At 32.1% G+C, this 20459-nt stretch overlaps 1 protein-coding gene across 8 annotated transcripts in view; it reads right to left on the bottom strand.

Annotated features, from left to right (window-relative positions):
• The window catches only part of ARHGAP12 (Rho GTPase activating protein 12), a 121430-nt gene that overhangs the window by 33593 nt on the left and 67378 nt on the right, over positions 1-20459 (bottom strand). For 2 of the 8 annotated variants that reach the window (XM_031939744.1, XM_031939746.1), the window contains exons 3-7: positions 18686-18949; positions 13901-14041; positions 12200-12280; positions 7349-7471; positions 2752-2826 (exon numbers count right to left, since the gene is read on the bottom strand). In XM_031939744.1, the coding sequence (XP_031795604.1) occupies positions 2752-2826; positions 7349-7471; positions 12200-12280; positions 13901-14041; positions 18686-18949 (684 nt within the window). The remainder of the gene's footprint in view (positions 1-2751; positions 2827-7348; positions 7472-12199; positions 12281-13900; positions 14042-18685; positions 18950-20459) is intronic. The other 6 variants (XM_031939745.1, XM_031939749.1, XM_031939748.1 and 3 more) reach the window with 4 other exon arrangements.

The following is a 20459-nucleotide window of genomic DNA, read 5'->3' as shown; positions in this document are numbered from 1 at the left end:
TTGGGCTGGCTGTTCTCCGTACCTGGAATGACTATCTTCCTCACTTCCACTTCCTAGCTTCTTTCAAGTCTTGGCAGGACATACAAACATAAACAAAATAAATAGAAGGTAGCATCCAGAAGCACAATTATTGTAGCTGGAAAAGGAGAGAAGAGGAAAAAGTCCAGAAAGTCTTGAGGTAGAAGGTGGGTGCTTAGGCAGAGTATTGAAGGTATTAAGGAAATTCTGAGAGAGAGACAGACAATAGGGAGTAGATACCAAGGGTGGTGTGTAGAGGTGCCATAAAAAGGCAGAAAGACAGCATTCCATGTGTGAGGAATAAGATGTATTTGACCAGGCTGAGGTACAAGGAGTTAAGTGTAATGAGGCTCCAAAGATAGGATGAACCAGTTTGTGAAGATTTTGTGAATGCCAAATAGAAGCAATTAGGGAACCAACCACTTGAATATATAGAGTAAGATGAGACGGTTACAACTGAGCTTTGGAAAAAACTATTTTGACAGCTATGTGGAGAATGGACTGAAGTAAGTGAGAAAACTAAGGCAGGGATACTAACTAGAAGGTTACTGCATTAGTTCAGTAAGAGATGATTAGTCCCTGACCTTTTCCATCTTAATTGTTATCATTCAGCTAAGTGCTCTACACACGTTAAGTGCATAATAAATGCTTTTTTCATTTGTTCAAATAAAGTTAACATGTTCTAGTGTTTAAAGATGCTTCTTAGTGCACAGTGGTAAATAAGTACTTACTAAAATAAGACTTTGTTAAGTATTTGAAAAGTTGTCATGTGAAACAGACATTTGACTTATTCTGCTTGGTTGAGAGGAAGAGAACTGAGATCAGAAAGTAGAAGAGATCAAAAGTAGTAGAGATCAAAAAAGCAGATTCGGGCTTGTAAGGAAAAACTCCCTAATGCTTAGTAATATTAAAAAGTGAAAGGAGCTTCTGCACTGAAGGTTTTCAGCAAAGTTGGACATCTATTTGTCTTAGCAATGTCATACATACACAGAAGACAACTTCTGTTCAGGTAAGGATTGAACAAGATGGCCTCTGAAGGTCAATGATCATAGAGCTGGAAGAAAGCTTAGGGATCATCCCTAATTCAATGCCTTTATTCTACAGTCATAAACCCCCCTTGAGAGGTGATATGCTTAATGAGGATCCACTAATCAGCCCCTCTTCCAACACTGACACACTCTGAACAGCATGCATGTTGAAATGCCCTTTCTGAATAAGTTACCAAAGAATTGCCAGAGCTTTCTGCTGCTTGAGTCCTCAGTCACTCTGACCTCTCCAGAGTGCTGAACAGTGCACAGTGCTGCTTACCATATTCTCTACCTTCACTTCAGCACCTAGATAATCCCACCACTTTCTTTCAGACAGTTATTTCTGTTGTTGGCCCCACTTCAGTCTCTTCTCTCTACACTCTATAACTTGGCAATCTTATTGACACCAGCTTCTTCGACTTTTGGCTCTATGCAGATGCCTCTCAAATGCCCACGTTCCCACCTTAGTGCCCACAAGACACTGCCCCTAGTCACAGCAGACTCGGCATATCCAGGGCAAGCTGATCCTTCTCCACAGACCTACTCTTCCATCTACTCACATCTGTGGCACTATCACTACACCATCTATTCAGTTTCCACTATTGGAAAATTTTGAAACTTTCCTCTCCCTTCCATATTATATTTAATTGGTTATCAAATCTTATCTGTACTATTTCTGCAACATCTCTTCAATCTTTCCTCATGATTCCTATGGGCCACTACACTTTTGTATGAACACTCATTACCATCAATATGAGTTGCTGAAATAAGAGCCTCATGATGAGAGGATAGATGAAAGTTTTTTTTACAGTCATTTCCAGGCCTATCATTCTATGATTCTCTTGCTTAATTACTATTATTCCTTTAAAGTTCAGCTCATGAAATGACATCTCCTCCACAAAGCCTTCCTAGATTCCTTCAGTTGATATTGATCAAAGCATTTTAATTTCACACTACATATGCATCTATGTATTATTTTATATTTTAATTATTTTAATAAATTATTTTAATAAAAACATTTTGTGGAATTGTCTTTTCAACACAAAAGTTTAGCTATACTCCAACTGTTTATTATAACAGCGTCATGTCCAAAACATATAAATATTCTGGTTGGACTAGCATCTTGGTAAATGCCACATTCACTTTAATCTAAAACAATTGAACTTTATATTGAATGTCTCAAATGGCTCCATGCAGTTTTAAGCTCTAATAGTTTAAAACTGAATTGAAAGTTTAAGTCAGTTAAGTTTGAGTTTGGGACACCATGGATCCTGCAATATCACTTAGTCACATTACTTATTTATTGGCCCCAATATAAGCATTTGTGCATACCTGATAGAGAGGAAAAGCTTCTCGCTTCTACAGAACTAACAGGACAAAAAGAGTAATTTTACTTTTAAGAATATTCTCTACAACTTTTTATATTTATGAAGAAATACCACAAGAATGTGGTATAGCAAAAAAAAGTTAAATAGTAAGTTAAATTATATACCTTCCATATTCTGTACAAACATAAGAATTTTTAAAAGGAATTTCCTGATTAATATAATTAGAATTAATGGAAGTGTTCTTAAACACATCAGTGGAATTCATGACATAAGGTCCAAATACACTCTAGGCATTATACTTTATAAATAAAATAATTTGCTATTTTATGATTAAAATCAATTAACAATGTACTTCTCATAGCTATCTGGATACTAACTGTGGCTTGGTGCTTTGGTGAAGAGGGAGAAGATTCATTTTCTGGAAAGCAGGGCTTTGTGGAAGGTGGAGATTCCTACAAAATAAAAATAAGCAACGCAAAAAGTTATTCTGCTGTATAATTTTATTTCTTCCACTAGTAAACAAACTGAAGGGATAAAAAATGTATTAGTTAAGATCTTAATTCTTCCTACTACTATCTTGAATAACTTCTTGGTCTATGAATTAAGAAATATTTTCTAAAGAGCTTTTGGAAGTATTCATAAAATAAATGTATTAAGCTACAGCATTTTAAAAAGTTTTCTACTGAGACTTTTATTTCGTTGCATCTATAAACATGAACTGAAGGGTATAGAAAGATAGAAAGTTAGAAGCCTTTCAGGATCCTCTTTAAAATTCTTAGTCTAATCTAAAAGCCTTTCACAAATTCGTTGAGAACAGTAAAGACTTAACTAAGATTCTACATGAAATAACTGAGACTTCTAGTGATAAAATCATGATAGAGTTACAGAAGACTTAGAATTACCAGAACTTTAGATCTCTGATACTATCAATTCAGCCTTACATCTACATCAAAGGATCTATCACAAACATATTTAAAATAGCTAAGAATTAGTAAGATCCTAGAATTCAAGTTGATGCTCTAGATTAAATAATTCATAATACATTAATCTGACTAGATCTGTAATACCCAGAACTATTCAAATATAGCTAGAATTTAAGATTTGGGTCATTGTGTCTAGCTAAATTTAATATGTAATTATAATCTAACTAACCTAAATTCTCAGAACTATACAAATACTTAGAATTTAAACAATGTAATAATCATTAAAGATAGCAATTAAAATACTAATTTTCAAATATTGTTAAACAGAACAATAATAATCATACAAAAAAAATCTAATCTAAGAAAGAATTATGTTACAGAACAATAATATCAAATAATATCTAAAGAGAAGATTGTCTTTGAAGTCATTCTAATCATTTAAACTATAGATCTTCAGGAAGTCTTTCACACGAGATGAAATGGGTTTGTCAAACACTTCTCTGAATTCTAGATTGTATTCTATTGACATTCTTCTCTGCCTCCTTCCACTACCTTAATACTAAAGTTAGAACAGTAGTTTTGCATAAGTTTGGGAAAATACAGATCAAAAGAAATTTTTGCAACAAAAAAGTTTAAATATTTTCATAGGATTCACTGCGATTATTTTAACATTCATTTATACATCTATATCACTTAATTATTCTTGTATTTTCCTATGTTGATAAAGTGAATAACCATTAAAGCTTCTGGCACTGTATAAGAGATAAAGTGCCTGACTGAAGTCAAGAAAATCTTTTGGGGGGCTGTGGAGGGTAGAGAAAAGATTTGATAACCACCTCTAGCTAGAAGTGTATAATCCTAAAATCTTCTAATTATATAACAAAATCATCAGTACTGTTCTTTGAATAACTGGAAGCAATGTGGTCTATTAAACTGGAATCTTGAAGTACATCTTTAAGCAAAATATTACATCAACAAGTAAATATGCTCAGTTGTATGGAAAACGTCCAGAGCTCTGAAGTCTGTAGGATTATATAAACATAACTATGGTGTGGCAAAGTTTTGCAGAAAGGGATCTCTAAAGATGATCTTCATTTCTACCAGGGAGGGAGAAGAGGAATGTTTGAATGAAATGGAATTCAATGGTAATCAATAAGTACTTATTAACACTATGTCTAGGCAATGTGCTAGATGCAATACAAAGTACAAAGAATGAAATAATCCTGGCTCTCAATATGCTTACATTGTAATGGTGGAGATAATTGAACATATAAAAGTTATACAGCATAAAGTTAATAAACTAACATCACAGTTTTGCAAAGAAGGCACTAGCAGTTGGAGGAAGAGGGAGAATCATAGATGGTTGTATGCAGAAAAGACAAGAGTGGATAAATAGCATTTTACAAGGAAAGCAATAGTGTGAGAGGTAGTTATTTCTAATGCAAAGTAAGAAGGAAGTCCTGGGTAAAGACTGAATCACAGAACTCAAGTAGGGGACAGAAGTCCATTGATAGAGGAAAGTTAAGTTGGGCCCAGGTTATGAAGTTAAATAGCGTTAACACCATTTGATAGATTTAGATCATTTCCCTTAAGATTTCTGGCTGGCTAAAATTGAAAAAAATGGAAGGGGAGGTCAGATAAGAAAGAGATTTAAAGAGTATTAAAGACCTACAAACCAAAAACCAGGACCCAAAAGTTTGAAAAAAATTATATTTCTGAAAAGTAACATACAGACAATAATTTAAAATATAAAGAGGAAAGCTGAAAATAAAAGCTCTTATAGATCTGATTAATTTTGAGTAAAAAAAAATGTTAATATCATCTGGTAATCAACCAGATAAGAAAATAAACTAATATTTGCTTTTCTTATAGTTAATACAAGTCTCTAATATTAACTCAATTTTAGTAAAAATTCATTAGTCACACTATTTTAAAACTATTTCTGTTTTTGTACACAATTCTCTGAACCCTTGTACTTAAAGCATTAAAGTTGGTGGATACCTATCTGCTAAGTAACACATGCAATGATAAATTAAGCAAATGATAATTAAGCAAAATATTGAACAACCTTACATAAAGCACTCTTTTACAAAGAGAGGGGAAAACCCCCCAGTATCTTCAATAAATAAGCTCTGAATTTAGTATAATTCTGAAAGACAATTTGTCATATTTTCTACATTCCTATATTCGATACATTTTCCTCCCATTTTTGTATGAAAACAGACAAAAACAAAATGCAAAAAAGAAATATTTACAATTGCTCTTAGCAGCTGGCTGATTCAAACAGAAATGAACTAAGACAAAAAAAAAAAGATCAAAAAATTTAAGAAATTTTGTACAGCAAAATAACGTTTTGGTCATGTATACTTATTGTGTATCTAATTTATATTTTAATATATTTAACATCTACTGGTCATCCTGCTATCTAGGGAGGGGTGGGGGGGTAAGAGGTGAAAAATTGGAACAAGAGGTTTGGCAATTGTTAATGCTGTAAAGTTACCCATGTATATATCCTGTAAATAAAAGGCTATTAAAAAAAAAAATTTAAGAAACACTTTTTTTGTTTTAAGGACTCTTTAAGGTCATATAAAAAGGTATACTTTTTTCTAATTAAATAGAAACTCAACTACGGAATCTGCATTATTAGATTAAAAAGATAATTTTGTCTTTCTATTCAGGTGTCAAAAGCCTCTTGCACAGAATGTTAAAAAGTCTAACTGGTTCCTCAAAATTAAGTGGAATTATCTGATAAAAAGATACCCTAGAGACTGAAATTATCAATGACTTCACAAATCCAAATTACCCTAATCTGGCATGAAAATAAATCCACAATATCAAAAATCCCAGAGACTGAAATTATCAATGACTTCACAAATCCAAATTACACTAATCTGGCATGAAAATAAATCCACAATATCAAAAATCCCAGAATTTTATAATTTTGAGATGTACTCTCTCAATTCAATGGGATATTATCCTAATCAAGTAAAGACAAAGCTTCTTCATTATTTTTCACTACTTCACTATCTTATAAATAAATTATGTCACTGAGCAGGTAGTATACCCTAACAAACTTTAATCAACCAAGTGCTTAGAATCATGGTAAACCTAAAAAGAAATGGTCCTTGCCCTCAAGGAGTTTACATTCTAATGAGACATATACAAATGTAAGTACATACAGAAGATATAAAAAATGAATACCAGAAATTTGAATTTTTCTGATCACCTGGAAAACTACTAAATAGCCAATTCCTCATTACCAATTCAAATGATGGAGACTAATAGGTGGGAATAAATGTAAAACATTAAGCCATTCAAAATGACATTGGATTTTGAAATATTCTAATATTCATGTTTACATATTTTAAAATTCATAATAATCCTTCCAGTTAATTAAAAAATTGGCTCAGCGTAAGGGAGAAACTTTTCCAACTTTTCTATCTTAATCTCTGGTTCAATGACTCTTACACACTGCCCATCCAATGCCAGAGAGTGAAAATATGCTACCTCCAAATGATGAAAGAACTAGTCCTAGCAAAGTTGCTTTTCCCATCACTTTAGATTTGGAGGATTTTTCCCCTGGCAATCTAAACTTTTTCTGGGGTGGAAATAATCAAATATATAATCAAAAATATTGTTATAAAAGATTCATTGTGGACTTGAAGACTAAAAAAATGGTTGTTATTTTTTAAAAGCTAGACAAGAGTGAATGTCAGCAAAAATTTAATAAGCTAACCTCAAAGCAAATTATAAATGCTTTAAATAAAATACAATAAAATAGTGTAGTAATCAACTAAAATATGAGAATCTATTCATGAATAATCATAGAGATGAAAATTAAAAGTCTATAGGGAGAATAGGGTATACCAAAAAGCTTAGTGGATTTTAAATCTTTGATAGCTTAAAACTTCATTAAAACATTTGTAATACTGTATATTACAAAGTAACTGATTTTCATGAAAGAGACACTACACGACAGCTACAATTCATCTGTAATACCATGCATAAAGAACTTGCCAAAATTCTCAACAGTTCCTTCAATTATTCCTACCTTGTCATTGGTGTCTAACACAATCGTGCTGTGCCTCCACTTCGTTAATACTATTGGATCCTGCAGCTTCCTGTCCAAGCTCCTACTTTTAATTATTTCTCTTTGCTGCTGTGAAGCATTATACTAAAGAAAACAAAATATATATTATAAATAATACAAACACAAATAATACTTTGACATAATGAAAACCAGATGACAATACATATGTGGTGTTCCACAAAGAGTATTTTATTAGACAATCATACATTAGGGTAAATTAGTTCATCTAAAATCATCTGAGTCTCAGTTTCTTCATTTTTGAAAAGATGGGGCTGGATGAGCTGATCTCTAAGGACCCATCCAGATCTAAAATCCTAGAACAGGCACTTATTTTTTTAGCTTAGTTTTGCAAAACATACATACAAAGACATAATCAATAGCCTTGTGTTCTTTTTTTCTTTTTCTCTTCAAGCCCAACACATGATGGCTTGTTTCTTTGAAGTAGCAAACAGGAGTTCGTCTAATGGGTAATGGTAGTGCTTGACACTGCCATGAAAGCATGAAAGACCAATGCCTGACTTCGAGCTCCAACCTTCCATTCACCAAACTGGGCACACAGCCCAGCCAACACCAAATAAAGTAGATGAGTTGGGCTTCTCTATCCTGAAGCTGCTTAGCAGCAAAAACTGAAAAAGAACTCACAATGTCTTCCCTTGGGAAGGGACAATACTATTATTCACTAAACAAGGCCACAGAAAAGGAAATGTTTCTACATAGGCATAATATGGAAGATAGCATGTGTTTTATCATTTGTTAAAAAAGTTATTTAGCAATGACAACAAATTCTAAGCTTAATAGGCTTACTTAATTTCCAGGATAAAGTTTCCCCCTTATTTTAATAGAATTATTAGTGCTATAAATATTAAAAAGGCTCTAGATATTTAGACAATGAACAGAGATTAGCAGCACTGAGTTCTATGCAAAAGGTTTTACTTTAAGTACATATTCTCTACATCAAAAGAAAACTATACATAGCTAAAGAACTAATCTAACTAACCATAATTTAACTATATTTAAATTTTCTCATAAAATGATGCTAAATGAAAATTATGATACTTTTACATGCAATGATAATATCCAACATTTATAGAGTATTTTAAGATTCACTAGCACTGTACAAATATTTTTATCATTTGATTCTCACAATGCCTTAGGAGGTAAGTGCAATTATTATCCTCAATTTAAAGATGAGAAAATTATGGCAGGCAAAGACTTGCCCAGGGTCACCCAGCTAGTAAATATTTAAGGCTGGATTTGAACTTGGGTCTTTCTGAATCTAGGACTAGCCTTCTTTCCACTATACCATTTACTTGCCCTAAACACTTTTTATAGTAAAATGTTTTTTAAAAAATTTTTTGTCATTGGCATCTCTCAATTCAACCCCATCACAGTCAACTAAAAACAAACAAGAAAACCCAAACCCCCAAACCAGAGTCTCTAAAGGTGTAAGTGTAATTTAAAAGACAAAGTAAAGAAATATTCCAATTGTAACAAAACCAGTTTTGATTCTAAAATTAAACATCTCCTGACAATTCTTTTTCCCTACAGTATCCTCCTCATTCATTTTTACTGATTTTTTATATCACCATGATTTCCCCGTTCCCAAAAGTAATCTCACATAACAGTGTTTTTTAAAGATAAAATAGGAAAGAAAAAGAGGAGGAAAAAATTATCAGCTTAACTTATGATACATCCAAAAAAAGCGTGGGAAAACGTGCAATGTACAACACTTACAGACCTCCCACTTCTACAATGATGCTCTCTTCTCTAAATTCATGTAGCTATCACCCAAGCCCACACTCCCATCACATTACCAAAAACTACTGTACTAACCCTGCTATCACTGCTCTTCCTGCTTCCAATCTCTTCTTTCTCTTCATTCTCAATTCCACTATCAAATTGATATTCCAAAAGCATAGATCTGAATATTTAACTCCTCTACTTAAAAAGCTTCAGTAAGTGGCTCCCAAATTCATCTAAGATAAAAGCCAAACAAACCTCTCTGTTTAGTATTTAAAGCACTTTCCAATCTGGCTCTAAATTATTTCCATAATGATTCCACAGTACTTCTCTCAAGACACTATTTTGTAGCCAAACTGGCCTGTTTGCTATTTTCCATTCATGACATTCCATTTTCCCACTTCATGCCAAGGCCCCTGCTCCTCCCCCGCCAACACCTCCTACAAAATTTATTTGTATACAAATATATTTTCTATTTTTATCTATGAATGTATTATTCTCTCAGCAGACTATAAGCTCTTTAAGGACAAGAATTGATTGATTCACTGTCTTTGATTTAACACCTTTAGTGTTACACAAATAAAATTACTAAGGAGATACTTTATAGAATTTGATGAAATAATAAAATTCATTTGGAAAAATAAGATCTAAAATAAAGAGAAATGATAAAAAGGATAAATGAGGAACAGCATTTCCAAATATTAAACTATATTTTAAAGTAACAGGCATCAAAAACGTGTAATTGGTAGTGGTAGTAGTAGTAGTAGTAGTAGTAATAATAATGATCTGTGGAATGAACCAGACAAAGGAGAATAGAAACAACAGAATCAAGAATGTTTCATAAAATGGAAAACAGAAATAATTCAGAAAAAAAAATTCTGTATTTGATCAAAACTTCTGGGAAAATTAGTAATCAGTCTGGGAAAAATTAGACCCAGATAACATCTTATACCACATTATACAATATAGTCAAAATGGGTGTGTTACCTTATTATTAAAGACCATGGTACGAAAATGTTAAAGAGAAACTAATTATATACCTCACATAGCTATGAGTAGGAGATGTACTCTCAACTAAGAAATAGAGCAACTACAAAAAATAAAACAGATAACTCTGATAACATGACAAAATTTTGCACAGACGAAATTAACGCACTCAGGATAAGAAGAAACATAGTTGAATGAGGGGAAAGAGGCTGAGGCAGTTGGGGTTAAGTGACTTGCCTAGGGTCACACAGCTAGGAAGTCTGAGACTAGATTTGAACTCAGATCCTCCTGACTAGGGCTAGTGCTTTAGTCACTGCCCCATCTAGCTGCTTTGGAAAAAAATATTTGTATAATTTTTCTCCGATAAGGGTTTGCTACCTGTAAGGTCCTGGTTAGCTTTCTGTAGATCTTGAGATCAGCCTTCATTTTAGTAGAGTAATCACCATGAGAAGAGTCAGGGATAAAGTCCAAAGTTTTAATCATCTTCTTCATAGTCTGTCTCCTTCACCTGGGGCTCAACTGGCTTTCTGGAGGCCCTCCTCCAGAATGGGTCTTGGTTTCAATGGAGGAAATGCAGGAAAGTCACTACAAGGGTCTCTATCTTGAAGTCTGCCTCTGCCTGAGTTTGTCCCCAGTTTATATGCTCTATTACAATTACATCACAGTATACTGAGTATAAACCAATCATTATATCACTAGGAACCATTATTTGTTGCAAGATTAAATCAATCATACTGAACTAGAGAACTCCCATACTAAACTAGATAATCATTGTTTTATCAATTCTACTGAGTTTACACCTTGTTATAGGATTAAATCAATCATACAGAGTTCCTGCCCTTTACAGCTATCCAATAATATTTTTAAACATTAATAAATATATAAAACTAAGAGCCATTCTCCAATACTTCCAGTGACCAAAGAATAGGAACAAAAGTTATCAAAAATAAGAATTGCAAAGTATTCACAATCACATGAAAGAATCTTCCAAATCACTAATAGTAAGATAAATATAAATCAATACAACCTTGAATGAATGCAAATTGACAAAGGAAACAAAAATTGGCAAAAGACAATGCTGGAGGGGACACAGAATGATAAGCACGCTATTATATTGCTGGTGAAGCTGTGAAACAACATGAGCATTTTATGCAAAACAATTTTAGATTTTGCAAATAAAGTGACAAAAATGTTCATATACTTTGAAGTAGAGTCTCATTACTGTTTATTCCTCAAGAAAGCAATCAATCAATAAGGAGAAAGTATTTCTATATATCAAAATATTTATAGCAGAATTTCATGTGATAGAATTGAAAACAAAATAGATGCCTATATATTGGGGAATGGCTAAGCAAATTGTGGTACATCAATATAATGAAATATCATGCTGTAAGAAATATGTGATGATTACAGAAAAGTACAGAAAAATCTACATAAACTGATACAAAGTGAAATGAGTAGAGCCAACAAACACACATACACACACACACACACACACACACACACACACACACACACAAAACAATGTAAATGAAAAGAATAAGCCCACACAAAATCAAAAGTGGAGTAGTAATAAAATTATAAACAGCAATCATAACTGAAAGAAATGTGAGAAAATACCCCCAACCTGACTCTTTATGCAGATGGGAAGTCTACAAGTGTTTCATGTTCCACATGTTTTCAGAATTTTTCAATGTATTGATCAGTTTAAAAAGATAACTTTTTTTACATGAGATATTTTTCTGGGAAGGTAGGTGGAGAGATACTCAGGAAAACTATGATGACAATAAAAAGTAGACATCAAAAAAAAAACCCATTCTTATAAAGAACTTAATAAATAATGATTAAACAAATAGAAATAGAGATGTGGCCTTAAAAGACAGTTTATATTAGGTACAAAAGCGAACAAGATATATATTTGGTGGCATCTATTTAAATGAAATTAAATATATTGCATTTTTCAGCCAATTTTTAACTTGAAAAATCATTCTCAATGAGTATCTTAACGAAACATAAAAAAGGAAGTCTTATTTTTCAAACAATTTAGAAAGGAAAATTGGTTACAAACTTTTTTTTTTTAATTACCTTTGGTAATTCCCATTCTGATCGAGAGCCATCTGCACTGTAGTAGTATTGTCTGCCTTGATCATCAACATGCTTCAACCACTATAAAAAAGAAAAAATAAGGGGAAGGAGGAGAAAGAATATCTTTAGGTTTGAAGGGTGTAATCTGTATCTTGACTTCTTTTCTTTCCTTGTTTTTTCCCCACTATCTGATAAAAGGAATATAATACACATAGATGGCAAATATTTAACTAAATCACCATACTATATTAAAGAAAAGTTATACCAAAAGTTAAGTAGAGTTTTTCCCTTCTTTTCCCCAATACCACCCACCTAGCTTAAAAACCACAATGACATCTTGGAATGGATTTTCCTAATGCTACAAATATTATAATTTCTATTACAACAATGCTACGAGATGAGAAAGCTTTAGGGAGACCAATTTCAGCTCACTAGGAAGGAAGTTTTATAAGAGTAGCCTACTTGTTAAAGAACTGGCCTGCTTGAAACGCATTCTGCTGCCCAGGGTAGGAAGTGGGATTAATGACCATTAAGATTCCTTCCTACTTTATAACACTGTACTCTATAGTTATGTGAGAACCTTCATGTCAACATGAACATAGACAAATGATCAGAAAGAGAGAGCAGATTTTTGTTCTTTTTAATTTTAGATTATAACAACTTGGAATAATTATTCAGTTAATATAATTCTATTTGGCCTTTTCCTTAATGGGCTGCTTTATCCTATGCGTATCAATGAAGAGAACTATTGTAAAAATACAACAGTAGAGAAGGTAAAGAAAAATGAAAGCAAATATCACCACTAAGTCATTTAAGATTAATTGCTAAATAAAAACTTTGCCAACTCTAACTACCAAATCATTTAGCCACATATATTACTAAATGTCTGAGATGCTTGAGCAAACTTCTTTCCAAATCCAAACTAGAATGAAAAGTATGGGTTAGCACATGATACATACTCTGTTCCACATCTATTATATTGGTATATATGAAAAATCAATGCCCTCAAATTAAAAAGTATGACAACTATCTTGCTATAACAGAAAATGAACTGAAAGTATCATAGCAATGTACAAAACTGTTCCAAAGCATAATATAAAAAGTATGATCCTAAAAGAAAGGTAGGGGGAAAAAAACAAAGAATAGATTACTTCAATGCAATGTATAAAACTGTTCCAAAGCATAACATAAAAAGTATGATCCTAAAAGAAAGGTAGGGGGGAAAAAAAACAAAGAATAGATTACTTCAATAAAAGTCCTAAAAAAGGAGGCCTTTATTTTTAAATGTAGTGCAGCACATCTTAGCACATCTTAAACCTATGTTGATAAAATAGTAATAACAATAATTGGCATATATATGTATATATACACACAAACTATATTTATACATACATATACACACATAATACATATATATACACATACATATATATACAGAAAGAGAGAGATAGCGAGAGAGAGCGCGCATGCGAGAAAGCACAAGAGCAAGAGAGTGCAAAAGCGAGAGAGCGCATGTGAGCTTAAAACCATGAATTTGTAGTTAACTATACTAGATTTTAACAGCCATTAACAATACATATCTAGAATTACTGTCATGAGTATTCTCAGTAAGTTTTACAACATTAACACTCTAGTACTGACTAGAGTATTATTTTATACAGATTCCACCAACTTAGATGTGATTATGTAAAAGAGAAGTACCTTTTCATTAGTATAGTCACTGGTATATAAGGTGTGCCCACGTTCATCCAACTCCTCTGACCAGCCCCTTGGAGGAGAACCACATTGACTATCTGATTGGCTGTAACAAGAACTGTGGTAGTTTTCTTCCGATGAAAGAAGCTAGAAGTAGTCAGAAACATAAGGATTGTTTCTTTCAACACAAGTATATTGCAGTGCAAAACTTAAGATATCCATTTAATCTGGCTTAAAAGATCTGAAAATGAGGTATCGTATGAGCAAAGTGCCATTTCTATTTTTAAGAGATAAACTAACACATATTCAAAAAACACTAATTAATTTTTAGAAATAACTTTAAAATATACATTTTAATAAGAAAATGTTAAGTGAGGCAAAGTATTAAAATTGAAGAGTTTAAGAGTTGGTGAACTCAATTTTATGTACACAGACGCTTAGTTACATGCAGTAATAATTTATGCACAGACTCTTAATTACATGTAGTTCACAAAAGCATTTTAAGTACTCTCTGAAGAAAGTTTGAAGATATCAAAACATATCCAAAAAAATCAAACAACAAAAAACCAGTTATACAACCTTTTGAAAAAACTCTGAATGATGTTCCTTTTATTCTTTCATTAATTTTTCACATACTAACCTAAGACAAGTACAGTATCAAAATCTATTTCTTGGAAGAGTCTTAAGTTGATGTTTAGAAATTAATTAGGTCACATTTTATGGGTTCCCATAGATCAATATTTAAAATACATTAAGAATTTTAGTATTCTAATATTTTAAAAAGTACCTGGAATTTTACTGACGAATTTGAAATGATCACATGACCACCAGAAATACCAGCAAAAGGTAAAAAGATCCCCCGTACTTTCTATCATGCTAACGGTGTCTTCTCTCTTAAAACATCACACAGTAAAAGGTTAACCATGGATTCAACAGACAGAGCAGATAACATAGCCATTGCTAAGCAGGCCCCAAAGCAACTGAAATCTGTGGGGTCTAGTTCCTTCTTCATTATCATTATTTAGGGCAGCACTGTGATCCTCTAGTCCAAAAATATTCAAAGGAAAGTTTTGATTCTGGAAGAAGGGAAGTTTTGAGTGAACAAAAAATTTCTCTGTTATCTTACTAAATCCAGAGAAAAAAATCCAATGCCTAGAATATTTATCAGATCCTTAATAATTCTTCTAGACTAAATCAAATATAGAAATCTACACAAATTCTAACTGAATTCCCAGTCAGAACATACCAAAGAGGCAAGGCAAAAGTAAAAGTAGATGAAAAAATGTAATCTTCAGTTTTTTCATGTATATTAAAAATTTTGAGAGATGCCTAATTTAAAAGCAAGCTTAAAATGCTTCTATAACTAAGCAGGCGGAGGGCATGTGGCTAGCATGCTGGCTGGGTCTGGACTTAGAAAGATCTGACACTAACTAGCTGAGTGACCTCAGGCAAGTTATTTAACATCTCTCAGCTTTATTTCCTCATTTATAAAATATAAATAATAATTTTTTCCTCACAATACTTCTTGAGGCTTAAATGAGGAAATACATGTAAAATGCTGCACTTAAAACACTATATAGATGCTTCTTATTATTAGCATGTAACATTAGTAATATATATTTCTGAAAGTAATAGTTTATTAACTTTCATCTATTGTAATAAATTATTTTACTACACAATTTACTTTACTTTCAGTTTATTCAATTCACATTGCAATGCAATAATGCATTATGCATTAATGCAATAATTAATTAAATGTTCACTTAGCAAAGGTATTAGCTGCAAGTAACCAAGATATTTAAAGCTAGTTGAGTAAAGGTTCAGAAAGGACAAACTAAACAACATCAAACAAAACTGAAAAGCAGAGGAAAAAGTTGAAGAACAGAGGAAAAAAAGGTCCTATTAAATTTAGATTAAAAACTTTCAATAGGCAGCATGGACTCTGAGGCCAAAAGTTTATCATAGAAAAAAAATAACACTTTAAGAAAGCCCAATAAAATTAAAAAAAAAAAAACCTAACAAATTAGAAATATAAAATATAAAAATTTAAAGCCTCTCCAGTTGTGAAAGACTCCCTTAAAGCTTAAAAATCTAAATAAACCCCTTCCCTATTTTTTATTAAGAATGAAATTTTATTCAAAATATTAAAGGCTCTATAAAGAGCTTTTCTAAGAAAAAATAAGGGAAATGCATCACTTTGCAAGTAAAAATAATAATTAAGCCATAACTAGAAATACTAACCCCTTTTATAAACATGACACAATCTAATTGAGAATAAAATTTCCTATTTGTGTGTATTAAGATCTAAAGTAGCATAGAATATATGATTAAATTAAAATGTATACACACATATACTATATTATAATGACTTCTACCTGAAAACTGCACTTACCATCTTGGGTAACAAAAGAAACAATGATTCAGTTATTTCAGTTTTTAAATTTAAGGGAAAAACATGGTAAGGCATACAGCTGAAAATGTTTCAGGCAGCAATCAGGCTACAATATTTTCCATGATATGTGTACAGTGATGGTTCCTACAGTCTGTGTTGTCTCATTCCTCAGTACTGCCCTTTCCACAGTCACATTATGATTCGTAAAATGAGAATGGCAGCTTTTATTGTTTCATAAAGCAATAAAAATACATTTAAATCAAACCTGTCAAATCACTTCCAGCACAAAAGCTTGTTCCATAGGTTTTAACAATTTTTTAAATAATCACCTTCATTCAAGTTTTATAAGCTTATTCCCCCACAAAAAAATCATCAGATAATACATTCCACCCTTATCAAAGAATACTATTCTTCCTGCCTTGAAAAAAAAGAAAAACAAAAAAGAATCAAAATAAAATAATAGGACTGGCAAGATTAAGAAGGAAAAACAAAACTTGATCACATATGCAAATAACCTAGAAGATTCCCTGGCTTTCCCAACACGTTCTTAACAAATAAATACTGGTATCTATTGTATTTATTAATATAACCCAGATAGACAGATGACGGGTAGGATACTCAAAAGACTCAAGGCTATATGATTCATGACAATATGACAATCACACATTTTATAAGACTTGCCACTTTTTAAGCAAATTCTGTCAAATATCATTTGGAGCTCTACTAATTCCAACAATTAAAAAAAAAAAAAAGATGGGCTTTGCTAATATTTACACTAAAAATTTTAAAAAACCATTTGCTGGGCAAATTATTGGTATAAAAGAAATTAAAGAAATATTCACCTATTTGAAGCAGTAAGTAGGACCATCCCTTTTAAGGATGATGCTTTGATATATGAATTTCAAAGCATTCTTACTAAAACAGGAAATAGCTAATATTTATGAAATGGAATTTGAGTCACTATATGTACTTGAAAATTAAAATTCCCTCCCAAACTTTCTAGTTTATTTGGATTTTCATATAGGTTATGATATGTTTTCCAAAGCTAAAAAGGGTTCCCTATATGGATATAGCAATATCTGTTGTCGAAGGACCAGTTTATAGATAATTTCCAAATTGCTCACAGTCAAAATACTGGCCTAAAGTAATGGAATTTTTTTTTTGGCCACAGCGTAGACCATCACACAGATCATCCATTATAATTTGCCTCAACAGAAGGAATACCCACCACTTCACCAAAGTGCTGACTATAAAGTAGAACATATTTAATCGTAGAGATGAAACCGCATATTTTCATTCAGAATGGAAGAAAATATTAGAATGAGTTACTGAGCATTTGAAAATAAAATGATGACAAGATAATTGTCAAGCTTACAAAGAAGCACTGAATTTTAGAGCTAGTTCCTCTAAGCAACTTCTCTATAACCTTAAAGGTCATGTAGTTCAACTCTTCAATTTATAGATAACTAGTTTTGGACAGTAATTTGAAAAAAATATCTACTGGCCATGAATTTTTTGTTAAATAAGCGTACTATAAATATTATCTCTCACATAATAACCTAACAGTAAACAAAAGAAAAAGAGGGGAAAAAAAGAACTTTAATATATAACATTAGGGGGGAAAAGTATAGTATATAGTATATATATAGTATGTACAGTGTGTGTGTATATATATATATATATAGTATAAAGAATATAGTGTATATAACACTATAGTATAGTGTAAAGAACACTAGATTTGGAACTGGAGGATTTGGGCCCAAACAGTTGCTCTCTGCCATCACAATTTACCAGTCTGATCACCAATTAACTTCTCTGGGAATCAATTTCTTCCTTTGCAGAATTAGGGGGCTGAGCTAAATTAACTACTGGGATTCTTATACCATCAAACCTAAGATATTAACAATGATGAAAGCATTTGTTAAATGAGTGTCAGGCACATAAGCATATAAAACTGGTGATACAAAGAAAAGCAAAAATAGTCCCTGCTCTCAAGGAACTTAAATCTTACATTACTTAGTGATCCTTTGATCCTAGTAACACTGGTACCTAGTTGACTCAGGTAAGTTACATAACTGTCTTTCCAATTCTTCCATGATGCTGAAAAGATTGAGAAAGATGTTTCACACAACAATTCAGAGTGGGTTGTGCTATAACATGACAGTAACTGAGCTCAACAAATAAGTCACATTAATGAAGCTAATTTAATGAGACAGTAATTACTATTTAGTACTTATAAGATAACTATTATGTTTACCCAAGATATGAAGACAATAACCAACACAAGTAAAATGATGAGAAATAATATTTAACACTTTTGAGACTGTGGATGCTTTAGGAAAAAAACTTTCCTTCAAATAATGAAACAGAAAGCTTTGATGACTGTCCCTGACTCCTACCTCTTGATCTCCTGAGTTATGGCAGTCTCCTTTGTTTACATTGGCATCTCGAGTCCATCGAGGTGGTTTCCAGGTTCTTTCCTGTGTTCCTCTGTTGTAGTAATAACAACGTCCTGTACTGTCTTTATGAGTTTCCCATTCTCCATTAATCTGAATAGCAGGACTACCAGGAAGAGGGGGAAGTGCAGACTGAGATATTTTCAATTCTTGTAGATTAGCATAGACAGGAGAATCTGGTCTTCCTTGATTTGGTGGTGTAGTCGGCTATTGAAACAAATTCAGAATATCTGATTTTAGACTGAAATTATGTTCACAAACTCAGAGTTAACAAAAGGTCATTTATAAAAGGCATATTATTACGTAATTTTATTAACAAACATGCATAATTAGGAGACATTTGCTCTCTAGTTGCAGATGCAAAATATGGGCAAAAAAGGATAAAATTAAAAAGACTATTATTATATTATTGGTAAGACTATTATTAGTCTTCTTCCATTCAAAGAAACACTAAAATAAGAGTTGGTATCTATAGATCTGAATCCTGGCTCTGCTGTTTACCTATACATGCCACTTTGAGTAAGAAATAAACTCTCATTTCTTCATCAGTAAAATGAGGATGTTGGTCGAGTTTCAAAATTCTATTATATATGCAAATAATGGAAGAGATATTGCTTAAAAATGATAAGGTTAAAAATTTCTTTAAAACAAAATTTCATTAAATTTTTTTTTGCAGATTAACATTCTAAAACTATAACTGAAAAATCAGCCAACAAGCCAACAATTAGTTAATGGTAGTCTACTTCTGCTGTCAAATACAGCTTCAATGATCACAAACAAATTACTTACTCAAATCTAGTTATTTCTCTATTTGTGGAAGAAGTATACTGTAAACAATATAATTCATCTTACTTAATGATAAAGTAATTAGGTTTGGGGCAGCTAGGTGTGGCACAGCCCTGTAATCAGGACGACCTGAGTTCAAATCTGACCTTAGATACTTAACAATTCCTAGCCGTGTGACCCTGGGCAAGTCACTTAACCCCAATTGCCTCAGCAAAAAAATAAAAATAAAAATAGAAGTTGTTAGGTTTAATTATTGAGATATGGGGGGAAAAAACCCACCAAGCTTCATTTCATTCAAAATAGTGACTGGGAAAATGGTGGTTCCCTCAACAGAAACAAATAGTTGGGGAAGGAAAAATAATTTAAAAGAACCAGGAAAGAAAAATAATTTAAAAAACAAAACAAAACAAAAAAACAATAACCAGGAAGTTCTCAATGTGACCAGGGATGAAAAATGATAATGATAACAATCCAAGAGCTCATAATATCACTTCACTCTGAATCAATCAAATCATATCTGGTGTAAAATGATCAGTTCTGGTTAGATATTAGTCATCCATTCATTCAACATATGTCAATGAGAATAATTTACAAAAATATCAAATGTTCAAATTAATCGAGCAAGATATAAAGAATTTTTAAAAATATCCAATTTCAGAAGAAGAAACTAAGCAATATTTGAATTCCCCAAGAGAGGAAAAAAACAACCTGGGACAAGATAGATTTATAAATGAGTCCACCAAACTTTCAAAAAACAACTAATATTACACAAACTGTTTGCAAAAAATATGAAAAAAAAAAAAAAGGGATACGACCAAATTCTTTTTAATCATATAAATATAGTCTTGGTACCTAAAAAGCCAGGTAATGAAGACAGAGGAGGGAAAAAACAACTAAACAGAACAATATTCTTAATGTAGAGGCAGCTAGA

Source organism: Sarcophilus harrisii, chromosome 5, assembly GCF_902635505.1.
Source record: "Sarcophilus harrisii chromosome 5, mSarHar1.11, whole genome shotgun sequence".
NCBI lineage: Eukaryota > Metazoa > Chordata > Mammalia > Dasyuromorphia > Dasyuridae > Sarcophilus > Sarcophilus harrisii.
This window is presented reverse-complemented; position numbering and strand designations above follow the sequence as displayed.